Source organism: Dromaius novaehollandiae, unplaced genomic scaffold (genome assembly GCF_036370855.1).
Source record: "Dromaius novaehollandiae isolate bDroNov1 unplaced genomic scaffold, bDroNov1.hap1 HAP1_SCAFFOLD_27, whole genome shotgun sequence".
NCBI classification, from domain to species: Eukaryota; Metazoa; Chordata; class Aves; order Casuariiformes; family Dromaiidae; genus Dromaius; species Dromaius novaehollandiae.
This window is the reverse complement of record NW_026991415.1, coordinates 7,035,407-7,052,006: the sequence shown is the minus strand read 5'-3', so window position 1 is coordinate 7,052,006 and position 16,600 is coordinate 7,035,407. Positions and strand designations below refer to the sequence as shown.

Below are 16,600 nucleotides of genomic sequence, written 5' to 3'. Positions count from 1 at the left end.
GCTGGACTTTCCTGCAGAATAGAGTGTTCCTGTGCTTTGAGGACATTGTCCCTGAAGATCCAAGGGGGCTCCATGGCTCCTCTGCCCTCCCGGGCAGTCACCCCTGGGATCCTGACAAGGATCATCCTGAACAAGAGGAAATCCTCTCTGCTGCAGTCCAGGGCTCTGATTCTGTTATTCCTCTTACCTCTCCACCATCTCACGGTCACTGCAGTGACAGCCAGCCTCACATTCACATCCCCATCCAGGCTGAGCTTCAGGGAAGAAAGAAAGAAAGGGGAAGATGGCACCATCTACTTAGAGGTGCAACTACAGAGCTAGAGAACTCACACTGCAGAAAAGCCTGCATTTCTTCCCCCACCACTGAGGGGATTCAGGACTTCTATGTGGTAAAAGGTGGATGCAAACAATTTCAGGGGTAATGCAGATATGCCTGTGGCAGTGCCTCCCAGGCTGCCCTTGTAGTCAATGGTAAGAAGGTGTTCACCTGCCTTCTTTTAGATGGTCACATAAAGCAGAAATGACTTGTGTCCCAGAAACATTTGCTCTGTGCTTGAAATGGGGCCTGAGATCACAGGCTTTTAGGATAATTCAGGTTGAAGAGACCACAGGAGGCCTGTAGTGCCACCAGCTGCTCACAGGAGAGGTCAGAGAGAGGATCAGAAACAAAAAAAAAATGCCCTTGCTGAAGGATTACTGGGTTGATAGAGCAGGAGAAGACAGTAGAGAGTTGACAGTGTAGTACAAGTCTCACGCATAAAAGGGTTTCCTTTTTGCTTTCTCCAGAGAATTAAATCCTCAGCTCCCCAGAGGGAAGAAGCTGAGACACTAACTTTGCCACTAACATGGAGGCGGAGAAGCTCCTGAGGCCCTTACAGACAGAGGCTGGTCCAAAGGCCACCACCCCAATGGCACCAGACCCCCAGGCATGCCTGCCTTGCTGCTGGGCACCCTCCAGCCCCAGGCAGGAGGTCTGTGGGGAACAGTGTGGGGTCTGCAGCCTGCAGCCCTGGCCACCCAGCAGGGGTGGTGGGACCTCACTCCTCTAGGTGAGACTGGGCTCTCCTACATTTCCCCAGTGTGAAGCCTGCATCCCCTCTAGCTGGGAATACAGCCAATCGGGGAGGGTCAACGTGGGAAACACAATCTCTGTTCTGTGGTGTGAAGAGAGAGCGCAGGGCAGAGGGAGCTCTGCTCCTGCCCTGGGCAGTGATTCCCTCCCTGCAGCCAGTACAGCCATGCTGATGCCCTGTAACCCATGGGTCCAGGAGATGGGACTCCCATCTGCTCTGGCTCTAAAGATTTCTCAGCCCTTAAGACCCAGCATGCAAAGCACCAGTCTGGGGACACCTCAGCAGTCGAAGGGGCTGAATGCCTGGCGTGTTCCTGAGAACTTCTCTGCAGTCTCCTGCACTGGTTTGACTCCTGTTGCTGGTGGAGCAGAGACTCCTTTTGAGGATGAACTCACTCCCTGTGTGACTCTGAGGACAGAGCTGACCAGGCAGTACAAATGCCAGCAAGGCCTCAACCCCACAACAGTGTCCTCTGCCCAGGACTCCACTTTCCAGTCCCTTCCTCCTGGAGGCTTTGGGTTGGGAGGGACTGCTGGAGATCTCCAGGACCACAGTCTTCTCTGAGCTGGGCTAACTTTACAATTAGATCAGGTTGAGAAGTGCCTTCTCCAGGAGAGATTTCAAAGATCTTCTGGCCCCTGCCCCAGTGCTGCTTCACTATCATAGTTACTATTTTTTTTTCCCATAAACTCATTTGAAATTTCCTTTGCTGCTGCTTGTCCTTGTTGCCTCTTGTCCTTTCCTCCCCTTGGCCCCCAGCCAACTTTGACTGAGGACAATCACAGCCTCGTCTCCAAGCACAGCCTTACTGGGATTTCCTGGGACTGTGTGGGTGGGCTGTTCTGGCCAGCTCAAAGCAGAGCTATGTGTTACAGGTCCCTACACGGTCTCAGATGAGAACGTATGGAGACATAACATGAGTTAGGGCAGAGCCTCTGGGCCGATGCCAGGGCAGAGCCAGAATCAGCAGGGGTGAGAACAGAAGACCTCCAGCAGCTCCTCTCCACATATGGGCAGGGAGCGATGCACCTGGAAATGCTCCTGAGAGACGATGGTGACACAGGCTGCGGTGCTTGACCCCAACCACCTGTCCTGGGTCTGGGAGCCTTGGCATGCAGTGTCAGTGGCTGCAGCCTCCGAGAGACCCCCGACCCTGCCAGCAGCAGAGAGTCCCCTCCACGACTGTCGGGAGCTTCCTGGAGTGTCATGGCTCCCATCTGCGCTCCATCCCTGCTCTGGCCCAGCCCTACTGCCTTGAGCATGGCCCCATGGCCCCACTGTACAGGCACTGCACAGGAGAGGGTGCATTCTGGGGTGGGGAAACATCTCCCCAGCACGGTTCCCATGATAGCCCCCAGTGTCCCATCCCCCAAGGCCCTCCTGCCCAGCAATTTCCCACCAATCCCCAGCCTCTGCCCAGCCCCAGCCATGTCCCCCCCCGGGGTTAGCAGAAGGCCATGCTCTGGGGTCTGGGCCCAGGGAGAGGCCAGGCAGGGCTGGACAGCAGGCAGATGGAGCTGGTCACATTCAAGGATCACCACTCACCAGGATCATGGGGAATGGCCAGTGCTGGAAATGGCTGCTATAAGGGGCTGGGGCTGGGGCTGAGGCTGGGAGGAGTTTCCTGGGACTGTTTCTCCTCTCTGTTCTTGCAACAACAAGCTGGGCTGGATCTTTGTCCTGATAGACCCTGTTTCAGGGCCCCCATGGGAGAAGGTTGGTCTACAGGCCCAGTAGACAGGCCCAGGACCTCCTCTGCATGCTCCCTGCCAGCCCTGCAGAGGGTCCAGGAGAGGGCTCATCCTCCCAGGGCTCACAGCAGGACGCCCAGTCCTCCAGCTGGGCATGGAGCCTTGTCTGGGGGTGACTTTTGGGGTAGGGACCAGCATGCAGGGTGTGGGAGATTGTCTCAAGGACATGTGCTGGGGACAGGGCCTGAGGGACAGCAGCAAACCGATGTGGCTCCTTACTCATGCCTCCCCCAAAGCAAGCTCTGACAAAGGGTCCCAGCCTTCTTTTTGGTGCAACCTATCAGGAGGGACAATGACACTATGAGCCATAATCCTTCTTCAGGCACTTCCCAGGCCATGGGGAGCTCCAGGACTTCAAGGACTTCTGGCTCTGCACCATGAGCTCGCTTTAGTGTACCCACACTCTGAACATTGTCATGGATTATATGTCAGCATTTTTCTCTCCAAGACAATTTCAAGTCCAGTTCTGCTTCTTTCTGATCTCTCCCAATCCCTCCTCTGATCTTGTAGGCCATTCCTACCACCCCTCTCCTGTTCTCCTCCAGGGCCTTGAGCTGATGATGCTGCTCTGCAGAGCAAGCGGACTGTGAGGCCACAGGGCCACGGGGTGACTCTGCGCTGGCCGTGCTGGTCAGGGTGGAAATCAGACCAAACCAAATGGGGATCACAGCCTCTAATCCCTCCAGGGAACTGCAAATGTGGCAGGTGTTTGGAGGGACTATGGAGCATTTCCAAAGGTGGTAGTTGTGTCCAGGTGTGCCTCTAGATCCTGCCCCTGGTATTTCACAGAGGGTGACATGAATCACTGCAGTCTCCCTTCCCTGTGCGAGCTGGGTCCTCACTGCCTCTCCTGGGATTGCAGAGTCCTCCTTTGCCCACAGATACCTGGGTTTAGCACTTCACCTTTAGATGACTCCACCTTGGAGGATCTTTCCTTCTGTGAGGCTCCGCTCACTGCCCACCCAAAGAACCTGCTGTCTCAGGAGATCCTCTGTGCTCTCCTGGCCTCTCCAGCTTCCCCCTCCAGAAGGACAGGCATCTGACACTGTGCTTAAACATGCGGTACAGCTTTGCTTATGCAAATCTGAGACCATTCATCCCCTCCACTGTCACTGGACACCGATGGGGGAGTCCTAAATCCAGCCCTTGTTCTCTAAGAGATCAGTACATGATTAGGAGCTTTTTGCTGCTGGATCCATGGACAACCCCTACTCAGCAGGCCCTTCTGGAGTGCAATTCCTTGGGCCTATTCTTGACACCAGCTTTGGAGGAAGCCCAGCCTTCAGGCACAGCACTGGGTAGAGCCTACTTTATTACAGAGATACTGTGAGGGAGTCAGCTCTGACACAGTTATTATTAATTAGATATAATTTTATGCAGACACAAGGTGAGACAGAGCAGTCTCAGTCAAGGTGGAATGAACCCAAGCATTTGTGCAGCAAAATGATAACAAAAACTACTACTACTAATAACAACAGTCATAATAAAATTAAAGTGAACAAAAAATGCACAGTCCTGGTATGGGATACACGGAGAGTCATTTGTGGAGAGCAATGGCAATGTTACCACTGCTGAAAAATGGCCATGAAAGCACTTTCCCCAGCGCATCTTTGAGTTCCTTGTTCCTCATACTGTAGATGAGGGGGTTCAGTGCTGGAGGCACCACTGAGTACAGAACAGCCACCACCAGATCCAGAGCTGGGGAGGAGAGGGAGGGGGGCTTCAGGTAGGCAATCATGACAGTGCTGATGAATAGGGAGACCACGGCCAGGTGCGGGAGGCACATGGAAAAGGCTTTGTGCCGGCCCTGCTCAGATGGGATCCTCAGCACAGCAGTGAAGATCTGCACGTAGGACAGCACAATGAAAATGAAACAACCAAAGATTAAAAAAACACTAACCACAAGAAGGCCCACTTCCCTGAGGTAGGAATCTGAACAGGAGAGCTTGAGGATCTGGGGGATTTCACAGAAGAACTGCTCCACTGTGTTGCCTTGGCAGAGTGGTATTGAAAATGTGTTAGCAGTGTGCAGGAGAGCATTGAGAAAACCACTGGCCCAGGCAGCTGCTGCCATTTTGACACAAGCTCTACTGTCCATGAGGGTCCCGTAGTGCAGGGGTCTGCAGATGGCAATGTAGCGGTCATAGGCCATGACTGTGAGGAGAGAATACTCGGCTGCAAACAGGATCCCAACCAGGAAGACCTGGGCAGCACATCCCAAGTAGGAAATGGCCCTGGTGTCCCTCAGAGAATTGGCCATGGATTTGGGGACAGTGACGGAGATGGAGCCAAGGTCGAGGAGGGAGAGGTTGAGGAGGAAGAAGTACATGGGGGTGTGGAGGTGGTGGTCACAGGCTACGGCTGTGATGATGAGGCCGTTGCCCAGGAGGGCAGCCAGGTAGATGCCCAGGAAGAGGGAGAAGTGCAAGAGCTGCAGCTCCCGTGTGTCAGCAAACGCCAGGAGGAGGAACTCGTTGAGGGAGCTGCTGTTGGACATTTTGCTCTCTCTGAGCATGGGGAATTGTCCAAAGAAGAAAAGACATTGAGAAGTTAGGAGAGATGTTTCAAGCAAAAACAAACAAACAAACAAAAAAATCCAGTTGTTGCAGTTCTCATAGAACCCCCCACATTGCCTCTCTCTTTACTGAGTAGATCTCTGTGCAGCTCCCTTGCTTGGGCTCCACTTTGCAGTGTGCTGCTGCGAGGAGCAGCGACCTCTGCCCGTGGGCTCCAGAGGAGTCAGTTGTGCTGTGCAGCACTGGGAATGGGGGATTGGGGGTGACGAGCGCTGACACTCACAATTTCTGTCAGCTGAAATACACTCCTCATGTAGAAGGGGTTTTCAGCATCTTCACTCTCAGTTCTAAAGAATGAGGTTTGAGGAACAAAATTTCTGGGATTTCTTATTTTCTTTGAGATGTCCTTGTCACCCCTGGGCAGTGTTCCTCAAAGGTAGAAGTCCTTGGTGGTTCTACTGTGAGTCCTGAGAAAAATGGTTTCACTGTCCTTTGTTGCAGCATGAGGACAGCTAGTCTGTCTATTAGTCTTGTTCCCAGCTGTCCTGTGCTCCCACCTCGTTGAGCTGGTGGACGATCGCACTCATATGTTACCCTAAAAGGAAACTAGCCACTGCTGAGAGCAGAAGAACCCTGTTTCAAAGTGCAGGTCTCCAAACTTCTCACCCTTTCTCCGGGCACCAGAGGGAGGTCTCCACACTCCCCTTCTAGCCAAGGACACCCCGAGCTCTTTTCAGATGCCCATGTACAGACACCCACCATCATCTCCATACTCTCAGCATCTCTGTACTGTCTTCACGGTCTCTCAGATATCACAGATACGCTATGAGACAGCAGTGCCTTTCTGGGGGGCCGCTCGCAGCCTGGCAGGACACCACAGGGAAACAGTCAAAGGACCAGCAGGACTGGAGATGGGTTCTCCTTAAGGGAGGATCAGCTCATTTCCCAACCCCACAGACTGCATTTCCTGGAGCTGCACAGCTTAGAAGGGCACTGCTGACCCCTCACTTCCATGCAGACCCCTCTGCTGCCCAACTCGCAGTGGTGGTGTCTGAACTGCAATTGAAAACCCATCCACCCTGGACAGCCTGAGAGAAGAACAGGAGCAGCATGGACAGGAGAGGAAACAAGGAGCAACACCATGATCCTGCTGCCAAGGGAGGCAAGGAGAGAGACAGAGGGACACTTGGGAAAGCCTTCGCCTTACCCTGTGGGGCATGCCACCTGGCAGATGGTGACATTGCAGGGCAGTCACGCTCAGCCCCTTTGCTGGGCAGCACTAAAAGGGACCGTGGCAGGAGAGAGGCCTCTCTCTTCTGCTGGAGGTCTGGCTACAGAGGAGGCAGCTCAAGGCCTGGGCTCCATGGCTGTCAGGGCAGAGGCTCTGCTGGGTGCAAGCAGAGACGTGGGGGGCTTGCTCAGTGCAGTGTGTTTCCATTGGAGGGACTGATCATGACTTGCCCAAATCCATCCTCCCATGATGATTCTGTTAGCAGTTCCCTCTCCTCCCTTGCCTGTCTCTGCTGCCTGGAGCAGTCCCTGCTGGGACCTTTCTCTGTCCCAATATCTCTTCTAGTCAGTGCTCACAGACCGCGTCACACCTTTTTGTGTGCTCAGATCTGCCTGACAGAAACCTCCTGGGACAGTGCACTGTCCAGAGGCATCTCTGTGTCTGCAGTTCATAAGGAGCAGGTAACATACACCCAAGGGAGACCACACAGCTGATGCTGATGCTGATGCTGTCTGTAGGTGGAGGTGGGGCTGAAGGGGTTTGCTGAGCTTTCTCCCAGACCTCCTGATCTCTGAGAGGGAAGGTGTGTGAGTCCCAGTTCCTTGCTAAAAAAGAAAACTCTCCTTTTTTCTCCCTGCTAAAATTAGGGAGAAAACAGAAAGCAGAGACACCAGATGGAAAGCTCCTTCCCTTGGAAGTAGCCCTTCTCTTGATCTGCCTCTTGCAAAGACCCCTTGGACATGTCCTGTGCATGAGCTAGAGCCGTGAGCAGCCTCGACCCATGCAGCACCCTCTTGATGGGAGAACAAACCTGCCTGGCCAGGGGTCGATCCTCCCACCCACAGCTTCTCCCTCAGTGCCGTGGGGAGCTCCCCAGGCAGGCTGAGTGCTGACCCTTGCAGGCAGCAGAGTCACTGCCCTGGGCACACAGCACCCTGGGGCACAGGGACACTGCTCTGAATCACTGCCCTGTGCAGACCTGGGTGCCCACCCCAGCAGCACACCGCTGCAGTATCTCTGGAAGAAGGTAGCAGGATGCCCTGTCCAGTACCAGGATGCCCTGTCCCTGTGAGAGTGAGGCAGGGAATCCTGCTCTGAAGCATCTCCTCCTCCTGCTATGCCCTGGAGAATCCAGGAGAGAGAGCATTAAAATGCCTGTCACCCCATGTTACGGGCTGGGTTCAGAAGACCCCTCCAGGAACCTCAGTAGTATCACCCTGCATCCAGAGACTTACCATGCAAAGGGCTGTGAAGATTCCTCCCACAACAAGCTCTCCTCTCTCCTCCCACTCCACACTGCCTCGCACTTCTCTCTGCCTTCTCTCATCTCATGTCAGCAGCAGCAGGCAGTGCCCGCAGCCCTGCTGCTCTTGGCAGAGGAGCTGCTCCTGCACACAGCTGTGTCTGGGCAGTGCTGCCAGGTTGCCATGAGCTCCCTCCATCCCAGGAGCCTGGCCCCACTCAGGAGCAGAGGCCCAGCTGAAGACACAAATTTCTCTGTCCCTTGTGCTCCCTCCTCCTGGGAAATGTTCACCGAGGTAAACTAAAATAATCACTGATGGTCCCTCCCTAAGCACTGAAGGAAGACTGATTGCAGCATTGCAATTTGTCTCATCAGAGGATGGTTATTTGCAAGAGGTGGAAACGTCCCATTCTGGAAACCCCTATTCCCATCTCTTAGCTAGGCAGGACCCCTAAATGGGGACAAGGATAGAGTTTGTTTTCCTGCTGTTCAGGTATTGTTTCCGATGAGTCAGTTTGGGCTTCTCAGGCTGCTGTAGAATGATGAGGGATTCAGATCCTTCCTGTGAGCTCCACAAAAAATACACAGGAGGTGGGATTCCCCTTGCCCAGGCAGAAGTGAGCACAGCAGGGATGTCCGCATGCAAGGTCTTGGTCTAAGCTCCCATTATAATCCCTGGAGATGGAGGGTGGGAGTTAGTTGCTCACACACAAACACCTAGAGACATTGGAAGAGACAGAGGTGGTCCAAGGCGTGTGCCAGTGTCTGCTTGCTCTGATGGAGCAAGTGTGACACCTACATCCTTCTAGAGCATGACTTGGCCAGGTAGGGAATTGCCTTGGCCACCTGAAATGATACTCCATGCCCACTGCTGCCAGAGCTCCACTCACTAGGAAGCTGAGAAACAGGCACATTCCAACATTGCAAACAGTTGATGCCATCCAGTGCAGGCACTTGATCAGTGACACAGCAATAGGCCTGCAGGGCCATGTCGGATGCCTGGGAGGTCCAGCACAACCACGGATCTCTAGCAGATACAGCATGGGACATATAGGAAAACCCTGCTGCTTTGGTTTGGTTGCTAGGCAAATGCCCCATGGCAATTCAGGTTTCCTACCAGTGCCCAAACACTTGGATGCTACCGCTGCCTTTAGGCCAAGTCCATCCATCTACAGCCAGGCGTGCTGCATAAATGGGAGAAGCATGTCACACCAAGGTCCCTGATCCAGTCTCTGCACCCCTAAAAGCTTCTAACTTTCCTCCCCCTGAACCTCTTCTCACCCCCAGATGATATGAACAGGGAATGGGCTAATGATGACCTCAGTGTGGCTGGATCACAGGCTGCCCAGGCCCAGGGGCTTTTTCAGTTGCACCTTGTCCTTCCTGCAGATCAGTTCACCTCTGTCACAGGACCCAGGGTGCTACAGAGTCAGCTCAGGCAGCAAACCCCTCTCCTGGCATTCCTGCACAGCCCAGCTCTGTTTCTCCCTGGCCTTGGGTACTGCAGGGTTTGTTCTCTTAGTGGGAACCTCCTTTCACCATTACATTGCCACCTGCTAGCCATGCCAGCATGTCTGTGCTCTGAAGTGGGGCCATTGCACACACAGTGTCCTTGGCTCTTGGTAACAGGTGTCACCATTACAAATCTGTTCTCTGTGCCACAGCTGAGGCTCTGCAACCCAAATATACAGAACTGCATGCATCCTGGGGCACAGAGAGGAACAGATGGAGATGCACAAGCTGTCACAGGCCTGAAACAGGTTTGGAATAACTGAGATGTGGTGGGACTGCTCGCATGACTGGAGGGCTGTGATGACAGCGTACAAGCTCTGCAGGCAAGATGGTTAGGGAAGATGAGCAGGGGGGATGCTGTTTGTGTGAAGGGACAGTTCAGATGTATGGAGCTCTTGTACGGGATGGAAGAGGGCTCCAGAGAGGAAAAACAGCCCACAGTAGATGTGAGTTGAGTGAGCGATGACTTGCAGGAACTCAACCCATACAAGTCTCCAGGACTGGACGGGCTGCATCCAAGGTCACTGACAGGGCTGGCCTATATAATAACAAGGCCAGTCTCTACCACCTTTTTAAAGGTTCCATAGACCAGGGGAGGTCCCAATGAGCAGAAGAAGGAATGTATTGTGTCCATCTTCAAAAAAGACCACAAGGACAACCCAGGGAGCTGCAGGCCCTTCAGCCTCACTTTGGTGAGGAGTGTGTCATGCAGCAAATCCTCTTGGATCACATTTCTGGGCACATGAAGAATGTGCCTGGAAGCAGCCAGCATGGATTTAGTGAAGGTAAATCATTCCTGACCCACCTAATTGCCTACTGTGATCAAAGACCTGTGACTGTGCAGGAGCAGAAAGTACTGGATGTCACTTACCATGATTTTTAGCAAGGTGTTGGACACTGTCTCCACAAATATTCTTGAATACAAGTAAGGCTTCACGATAAGATGGGTAGAGAACTAGGTGGGTAAAAAGCTGGTTGGATGATCGAGCTCAGAGGGTTTTTTTTGAATGGGTCATTCTTTACCAGGAAGTCAGGTAAAGGTGGAATATTCAGGGTCTACACTGGACCTGTCTATTCTGACAGGTTCATCAGTGACCTGCAGCATGCAACTCTCATCATGTTTGGAGATGAACATCTAATCAGGAGGAAGAGGCAGGAAGATTGGGCTAGAGACCTCCTGAGGTGCCTTCCGCCCTGAAGGAGTCCATGATTCTTCCTACTCTCGATATTCTCTTGTTGGTGCCTGGGAAAGGATGCAGGTTCCCTGTGACAGTGGAAGTAGGCCAGCTTTGTTGTCCTCCTCCAGGCAGAATTACTCAGCTGCAGGGCTTCTTGGCAGGAATCCCCAAGACAGCCCTGATCAATACTTTGCTTTAAATTTCTTTGATTTTTTTTTCCTTCCCCTTTTAATCTTTTCTCTGTTACCATCCTGATCCCTTCCCCTACAATCAGCCCACTCCTGCTTCCCCTTAACTCTTTGGTGCTGCTTTGGCTTCTTCTTTTGTTTTTTTTTTTTTGTTTGTTTTTGTTCTGTTTTTGTTTTGACACAGGAGGAGCTACAGTCCAGAAGGATCTTGAGGAACTTGGGTCATTCGGACAACAGATACCTTATGAATATTTACAAGAAAAGTGTCAAGTCCTGTGCCTAGGTGGGAATAAACCTGTGCATGAGGAGGGGTTGAGGGACCTCAGCTTCTTTATCCTGCTGAAGTGGAGGTAGTAGATTAGGAGCCTGTGACAGCTTGAAGGGTGGTATCAGAGATGATGGAGCTTTTCTTGGTAGTGCAAAACAGCATGAGAAGGAGAAAAAGCCACAAACAGCAGCTTGTGGGGTGTACATGTGACATTAGGAAAAGAAAATATCACTCATAGGGCAATGCTGTGGTGCTATAGGATACACAGAGGGAGTCTGTGTTCAGCCCCTGGCCTTGTGTGTCAAGGAAAAGCAAGTGAGGACAGGAGGACATCAGGAGAGGTCGGGAGATCCCAGGGTGAGTGCAAGGTTAGGAAGCAGGTTGGTTGTCTACTGTCTGCAAGGAAACAGGCACAGGCATGGGAAAGCATAAGGCAGCCTGAGGTGAAGACGGCTGAGGGCACTGCCAGGGTTGAAAGCTCCCAGCACAGTGAGGTCTTTGTCCTCTTGGCTATGGCTGGAGTTTCTGCCACCAAGGCCCATGAGAAGACACCATTCCTTAAAGCACCGTGGCCTTGCTGCCTCCTTGTCCTTTGGGAGCCCAGCAGGTGCCGTATCATGGTCCTGTGCTTGGCATTGTGCACCTCCACCCACATACTGCCCCCAGGAAGAGCCCTGAGCAAAGCATCATGGAAAGCATCACCCTACGCAGGGGCTGGGAGTCAGTGCCTGGCTGCTCTGCTTGATAACACACATCAAGGCTGACTTGGCATCACAGCCACCTGCACATTGCCTTTGCCTACCTGCAATCAGGGCCTCCAGCTTTCTGCTCTAATCAGCCCTCAAGGAGACTTTGTTGGTAATGGCCCTCAGTGGGACCTGTTAACGCTCCAAGAAACTTGGGATTTGCTTCTGACTTCAACTTCTTGAGAGGTTTTTTCACTCTTTTCTCAGCATCTGCAGTTCATGGGCTCAGCACCAAATGCACTCGAGGGGTCATTAAAAACCCTCTAAGAAGCCATGCCTCTTTCCATAATTTTCTTCAGTTCTTCAAGTCTTGTGTGGCTAATTAGAAAGTTTTCAGCTGTGTATTGAAATTAGGCAGATTTCAATGAGCACCTGAACAGAAGAAAGATGTCTGCTTCTGAAGCTTTCTTTATTCTTCAGTTTTCAGAATAAATGATACCCACATTCTCCAATTCAGACTGACCCACTGGGTCTCTGAATGAAGTCTGGACATGTAGGAAAAGCAGTGTTTTTGATAGGAGACATGTATGGACAACCTTCCTCCCCAACTCCCCAGCCCCTCCAGTTCCCAAATCAGCCACTGGGGACTTAGAGCACTCTGGTTAAAATCTAAGCTTTTTCCCCTCAAGTCTGTAGCTGAAGGTTGCAGCTCATGTGCACCAATTCCCACCTGCCTTCCTTAGAGAACTAGCTGCAAACAGACACAGAAGGGTTTGTCTTAATTGCTATCAAACAAAAATTAAGTTTAAAGATAAAAAAGGTTAAAGATAAAAGACACTCCTCAACTCTATGTCAAGTCCAAGCTGCCTCCAGTGAGCTCCACTGCCCACAAGAAATAACCTTCCTTGAAATGTTTTCGACAGATAGATAGGAAAGGATAGACAAGAAACAGAACAAAGGAGCTGGCTAAAGAGACAGTGAGACTGCTGAAAGATGAGGCAAGCTTCAGACTCCCAGAAGCTCAGAGCAGCACCAGGAGAGTTGAGAGGTATCTGAATGATAAAGAGTAGGAGGAGGAGGAAAACTGGGCAACTATGGAAAGTGCATATGTCCAGAGAGTCTGATGCGAATATGCCTGTAGAAATGACCAAGTTAATCAGGACACATGCAGATATGTGGGAGATCACTGAGATTACATCCACCGCCTAATAGACAGAGCAGTGGAAACACAAGGTCAAGGACAGATCAATATTTCTTCTCCCCAGATTAAGACCCTTCCTGAAGATTTCCACTCTTTCATCATAGCAAAACATTGACATTAAAATTAATCCTTTGAGCTGATGAAAGTGGGCTCATATCTTTGAAATGCTGAAAAACAGCTCTTCACCTTTCCAGGCAGAGCTCAGCTGTCCAACCACAACCACCCAGGGGCACTTTGGGAGACCCTGGTGTCTTTGAGGTATCTGCCTGGGCCTGGCAGCTCTCACAGGGGACCTGTGGGAGACAGGAGCCCCTGGGAGCTGCAGATGGAGGCTGGGCAGAGGGGACCAGGGCACCTGCAATGGCATCACATGTCCATGACCCTGTGACTGCATCCCAGCCCAGCTCTGAAAATCAAATTCAGTATTTCAGGCAAAAAGATAATACATCATTGACCCAAAGACCACTATACTAAAACAGAATAAATCAGGAAAGACAATAAGAACACATCGAAATGAATAGCTGGAAAGTATAACAAAGCATTTCTTTGCTTTAAATCTTTTTCTTTATTTCTTTCTTGCTTCATTTTTAATGTCATTTTCTAAACATTTCTGTTTAATCAGGCCTGCACCATTAAACAAGATAGGTCTCACACAAAGCCAACTGCTCAGAAAACCACCCCCTGCCCACGGCTGTTCATGCCGCTCCTCACTCTTTGCGCAGAAGACGTTGCACTCTGAGGTGTCCGGCTCTCCTGGCTGATCAGGAAAGCAGGGTGCCCAGCTTCAAGGAAATGCTCTGTTTTTGGGTGGCCATATTTGCACAAATCTCAACATAGCCATGTTAAAGCAAGGTTTTAAAGGAGTCTCTAAAACATCTTCAAAGCAATAATTGACAAAGAATCCTCATTTTCAAAACTTCACACAGTTTTCACCATTGCCAAATAGTTTTTCTTTCTTATTCATTGGCAGCACCATGTTCAAGCACTACAGGAATTAGTGTGTCTGTGTGAGCGTACACACACACATATATAAATATGTATATGTATATATATACACATTATTTAAATAGATATGTTTCAGTTCTCTTCTTCTGCTTCCCTCTCCTGTCTGCTACCTCTGCCTTGTCTCTCTTTACAGAGCTCTCCAGGGAATGGTTCACTGAATCACAGCCCTTGGGGTGGACAAGACCTCTGGATGTCATCTAGTCCCATACCCCCTGGTCTTTGCAGAGGGAACTAGATGAGGTTGCCCAGGGGCTCCCCCCAGTTATGCATTGTCCACAGAGGTGCTGAGAGTGCGCTCCAGCCACTGTGCAGGCCATTAATAAAGAGGTTAAACAGTCCTGCCCCACATGTCGATCACTGAGCGATGCTGCTAGTAACTGGCTGCCGCTTGGAACGTGTACCACTGAGCACAGCATTTCAGCCTGATGGTCCAGCCAATCTTCCACCTTCCCTATGGTCCATTGATCCAGGGCAGATCTCAGCAATTTGGCTATGAGGAGACTACGAGGGACTGCATCAAAGGCCTTGATAAAGTGAAGGTTCACAAAATCCTCTGCTTTCCCCTTGGGCACAAAGCCATTCATCTGATGGTAGGAGGCAATCAGGTTGGTCAGGCATGGTTTCCATTTCCCCTCGGTCAGCTCATGCTGCCTCTTCCAACCCTTCCCCTTCATGTGCTTGGAGATGGTTTCCAGGAGGATTTGCTCCATCACCTTACCAGGGACTGAGAGGAAGAGGACCAGCCTGCTGTTCCCCAGATCCTCCCTCTTGCCCTTCTGAAAAATGGGTGTGTTCTGCCTTTTCCCAGTCATCAGGAACCTCCCTGATCACCCTGACATTTCATAGACAACTGGGAGCAGCATTGCAGTGACTCCAGCCACCTCTCCCTGCACCCTGGGGTGCTTCCCATCTGGTCACCCGGACTTGTGTGTGCCCATTGGGCAAAAGTGCTCCCCAGCTGCAACTTCCTCTGCCATGGGTGAGGCTTTGCTAATACAGATGCTGCCAAAGGACTCAGGGGCCAGGGAGGCCTGGCAGTAGACAATATCCATGAAAGACAAGGTAAAAGAGGCAATGAGCACCTCAGCCTTCCCCCTGTCTTTGTCACTAGGTCCCCTGCCCCACTGAGCAGGGAGACCACATTTTCCTTGGCTGGCTGCCTTCCTTATGCTGCCAACGTCCTTACAGAAGCCCTTCCGGTTGCCCTCTCTTGCTAGCTCCAGCTCCAGCTCCAGCTCCAGCTCCAGCTGAGCTTTGACTTGCCTACCTCCATCCCTTCTGCCACAGCAAATGTCTGTGCCTTCTTCCTGGGTATCCCATTCCCCCTTCAACCCTCTGTGCACTTCCTTCTGCCTTTTCAAGTGGTAAATCACAAAGTCCCTGTTCATCCATGCCAGCCTCAGGCCAGGCCCTGCTGGACTTTCCTGCAGAATAGAGTGTTCCTGTGCTTTGAGGACATTGTCCCTGAAGATCCAAGGGGGCTCCATGGCTCCTCTGCCCTCCCGGGCAGTCACCCCTGGGATCCTGACAAGGATCATCCTGAACAAGAGGAAATCCTCTCTGCTGCAGTCCAGGGCTCTGATTCTGTTATTCCTCTTACCTCTCCACCATCTCACGGTCACTGCAGTGACAGCCAGCCTCACATTCACATCCCCATCCAGGCTGAGCTTCAGGGAAGAAAGAAAGAAAGGGGAAGATGGCACCATCTACTTAGAGGTGCAACTACAGAGCTAGAGAACTCACACTGCAGAAAAGCCTGCATTTCTTCCCCCACCACTGAGGGGATTCAGGACTTCTATGTGGTAAAAGGTGGATGCAAACAATTTCAGGGGTAATGCAGATATGCCTGTGGCAGTGCCTCCCAGGCTGCCCTTGTAGTCAATGGTAAGAAGGTGTTCACCTGCCTTCTTTTAGATGGTCACATAAAGCAGAAATGACTTGTGTCCCAGAAACATTTGCTCTGTGCTTGAAATGGGGCCTGAGATCACAGGCTTTTAGGATAATTCAGGTTGAAGAGACCACAGGAGGCCTGTAGTGCCACCAGCTGCTCACAGGAGAGGTCAGAGAGAGGATCAGAAACAAAAAAAAAATGCCCTTGCTGAAGGATTACTGGGTTGATAGAGCAGGAGAAGACAGTAGAGAGTTGACAGTGTAGTACAAGTCTCACGCATAAAAGGGTTTCCTTTTTGCTTTCTCCAGAGAATTAAATCCTCAGCTCCCCAGAGGGAAGAAGCTGAGACACTAACTTTGCCACTAACATGGAGGCGGAGAAGCTCCTGAGGCCCTTACAGACAGAGGCTGGTCCAAAGGCCACCACCCCAATGGCACCAGACCCCCAGGCATGCCTGCCTTGCTGCTGGGCACCCTCCAGCCCCAGGCAGGAGGTCTGTGGGGAACAGTGTGGGGTCTGCAGCCTGCAGCCCTGGCCACCCAGCAGGGGTGGTGGGACCTCACTCCTCTAGGTGAGACTGGGCTCTCCTACATTTCCCCAGTGTGAAGCCTGCATCCCCTCTAGCTGGGAATACAGCCAATCGGGGAGGGTCAACGTGGGAAACACAATCTCTGTTCTGTGGTGTGAAGAGAGAGCGCAGGGCAGAGGGAGCTCTGCTCCTGCCCTGGGCAGTGATTCCCTCCCTGCAGCCAGTACAGCCATGCTGATGCCCTGTAACCCATGGGTCCAGGAGATGGGACTCCCATCTGCTCTGGCTCTAAAGATTTCTCAGCCCTTAAGACCCAGCATGCAAAGCA

At 51.8% G+C, this 16,600-nt stretch overlaps 1 protein-coding gene across 1 annotated transcript; it reads right to left on the bottom strand.

The window, feature by feature from the left end:
- Positions 1 to 4,361: 4,361 nt before the first annotated feature.
- On the bottom strand, positions 4,362 to 5,321 carry LOC135326388 (olfactory receptor 14A16-like). Its single transcript, XM_064504271.1, has one exon. It carries the CDS (start codon positions 5,319 to 5,321, stop codon positions 4,362 to 4,364), a length of 960 nt encoding a protein of 319 aa, XP_064360341.1.
- Between the last annotated feature and the right edge of the window lie 11,279 nt (positions 5,322 to 16,600).

Excerpts from the sequence above, each read along its gene's own strand:
- LOC135326388 (XM_064504271.1), bottom strand. The coding sequence starts at position 5,321 with ATGTCCAACAGCAGCTCCCTCAACGAGTTCCTCCTCCTGGCGTTTGCT.